Source organism: Diceros bicornis, chromosome 29 (genome assembly GCF_020826845.1).
Source record: "Diceros bicornis minor isolate mBicDic1 chromosome 29, mDicBic1.mat.cur, whole genome shotgun sequence".
Lineage (NCBI taxonomy): Eukaryota > Metazoa > Chordata > Mammalia > Perissodactyla > Rhinocerotidae > Diceros > Diceros bicornis.
Window position 1 is genome coordinate 6,914,207 of NC_080768.1, and position 2,661 is coordinate 6,916,867.

Sequence of the window (2,661 nt, forward strand, 5' to 3'; positions counted from 1 at the left end):
TTCCGTAGTATATCTCTTTCCATCCTTCTGTTTTTAATCTGTCTTGGTTTTTATATTTGATGTTTCAGGTGGGTTCTTTATAGACAGTATGTGTTTGAGTCTTATTTTTTACTGAGCTGACAATCTCTCCCTTTAAGGTAGAGTGTTCAGAATCTTAGCGGCATGTTCATTCCATCATGTGGACTCAAATTTTCATCTGGTATCATTTTCCTTCTGCCTGAAGAAATTCTCCTTCTTCTTCATTTTTTTATGCTGCAGGTTAGCTGGAGAGGAATTTTCTTACCGTTTTTGTTGTTGTTTAAAATGTTTTTGCCTTTTTTATTAAAAAAATAGACTATTTTTAGAGCAGTTTCATGTTCATAACAAAATTGAAGGAAAGATATAAAGATTTCCATGTACCCCTTGCCCCCGTACGTGCACACCTCCATTATCAACATTCACCACCAGATGGGACATTTGTTACAATTGATGAACTTACCTGGACACATCATTATCACCCAGAGTCCATTCTACCTTCATTTTTTAAACATATTTTTGCTACTATGGAATTGCTTCCATATTCCAATTCCGGTTGACATTTTTTTATTTTGATATTTGTAGGTATTGCTCCACTTTATTCTAGCTCCTATAGATTCTGATGAAAAGTTTACTGTATTTCCTCTTTTTATTCCTCTGTATTTAATGTGTCTTTTCTCTCAGGTTGCATTTAAGATATTCTCTCCATCACTGGTTAAAATAATTTGATTATGATGTGCTCAGTGTGGTTTTCTTTATGTGTATTCTGCTTGAATTGCTTTGAGTACTAAAGCTATGGGTTGATAGTCTCATGAAATTTGGAAAATAACAGGCTGTTATTTCCTCAATTATATAGCAAAGGGATTATTTCAGGAAGAACAAGAATTCCAATTTCACTGAGTATAAAATTTATACCAGAGGGATAAAATCTGAAAACCCTTGGAAAATCAGTTTAGGTCCCTTGTAGATTACTCTAAAGGTTATACTTTATTTGAATTAAAGGCTAGTCTTTGACATTTTCTAAGTTACCTATTGGGTAACAAATAGCACAATAACCAGAATAAGGGGGGAAAAAAAAAGAACAACAACAACAACAAAAAACAAGCTTCTAAGTTTTCAGAAAAAAATATTTAATTTGATTTTGCTTCTATAAATTTCAATGAGTCCTTTTTGCACTTTCCAACATTCTCATCGTGTTTCTGGATTTTTTATTTCTTTTTTCGGCAGCATTTTCGGCCTCCCCGAGAACAATGGCCTATCTGTTCCTCCTTTGGAAGGCAGCCAAACACAGCACACCGGCCGTTTCTTATTTTGCAGTAATACCTTTGTAATGCATTGATGATTCCTCCATTTCCTGCAAGAAAGAAACAGAACACACAGGGAAGTTTTAGAGACCACTAAGCTAATACAATGGAAGTCTGTGCTTCTGTTTTCAGATTATGTCAATCTTTCCTTTTGGTATTAAAGGTTTACATCACTTTCTTCATGTCTCCTTAACAGATATAACAGCCTTCCCATGAAAAGGTGGCTTCTGTGGGCTGTTTAGTCTCTTCAGAGTGGATCAGGAAAGATTGGGAAACCTGCTTTAAGGTCCTTGATAATCTTTGTCAGAAAAAAAAAAAAATGTTGTCTCTTTCCCATAGGACAAATCTACTTGGTCTAAAGTTCCCTGAAGAATGGAGAGGGACTGACTTTGAATTGTAATTTCTCAATTCTTTGTACCTTCTCATATCCCCACCCATCTTACCTGGAACAGGCAACAAGAACACAAAGAGCAATGCAAAGAGAAGGTAATGGATCCTCATGACTGACAGTCTTCGCAGCACGCTGAGACTGGATGGAGAGATGTGCTTGTTCAGTTTATAAAGGTTCCAGCCATGAGTAGAAGTAGGCAATGGCTGCAATTCCTGTAATATTACAGTGATGACAATATGACATGTTTCCTGATGCTTCATACCAATGTCTCTTACCACACAAACCACGCCCACTCACCTAGGATTTAGTGACAAACTAACGAGTGAAGCAAAGTTTGATATGAGCATATGGTTATCCTGATGCCCTCTAGGCTCCAGGAGCTTGTCCAGGTCTGGATCAGATTTGGTTGTAGACATAGATAGGAAAGATCTGCCTCCTTTTGGAAGCAGTTCTAGGGCATGGAGCTTGGAGCTGGCTTGCTCCCACTGTGGTACTTCTAAGCTTTCTGCCTTCCTTCTAAAGTCCTGGAAAAACCTGAGACCCGCCTGAGAACCACATCAGTCCAGCCTTGGACATATTCAGAACCTAGATGTGAACTGGGGCTGGGTCACACCCTGAGCCTGCACACATATCCCCGAAATTGAGATAAAACAGTGCTGTCTTTTAGGTGGCAAGAAAAGGGAGGTAGAATGGGTTACGTTGCAGAGCACCTGACCCCATGTCCCTTGGCCATGATGGGTGCTATAACTCTGGTGAAACTTCATCATAAAGTGCCGTCATCATGAAAACTACCAAATTCATGAGTCAAGAAGGTGTCTCATTTTCCTTCATCAGAGGAAGAAAATGCTGGGATGATCTATTTGATTGACAGGCATGTCTTCCTTGTGGATGACACTCCCCATGCAAATGAGTGGCTTCAGAAGATACGTTTAGGACCTCTGGTCACTCATG

General features: G+C 38.7%; 1 protein-coding gene across 1 annotated transcript; it reads right to left on the bottom strand.

The window, feature by feature from the left end:
• Positions 1-1,165: 1,165 nt before the first annotated feature.
• On the bottom strand, positions 1,166-1,911 carry LOC131394111 (beta-defensin 103A-like). Its single transcript, XM_058525377.1, has 2 exons — positions 1,763-1,911; positions 1,166-1,369 (listed from the first exon to the last, which is right to left on the bottom strand). The coding sequence occupies exons 1-2, from the start codon at positions 1,818-1,820 to the stop codon at positions 1,224-1,226; spliced, it is 204 nt and encodes a 67-aa protein (XP_058381360.1). The 5' UTR covers positions 1,821-1,911; the 3' UTR covers positions 1,166-1,223.
• Between the last annotated feature and the right edge of the window lie 750 nt (positions 1,912-2,661).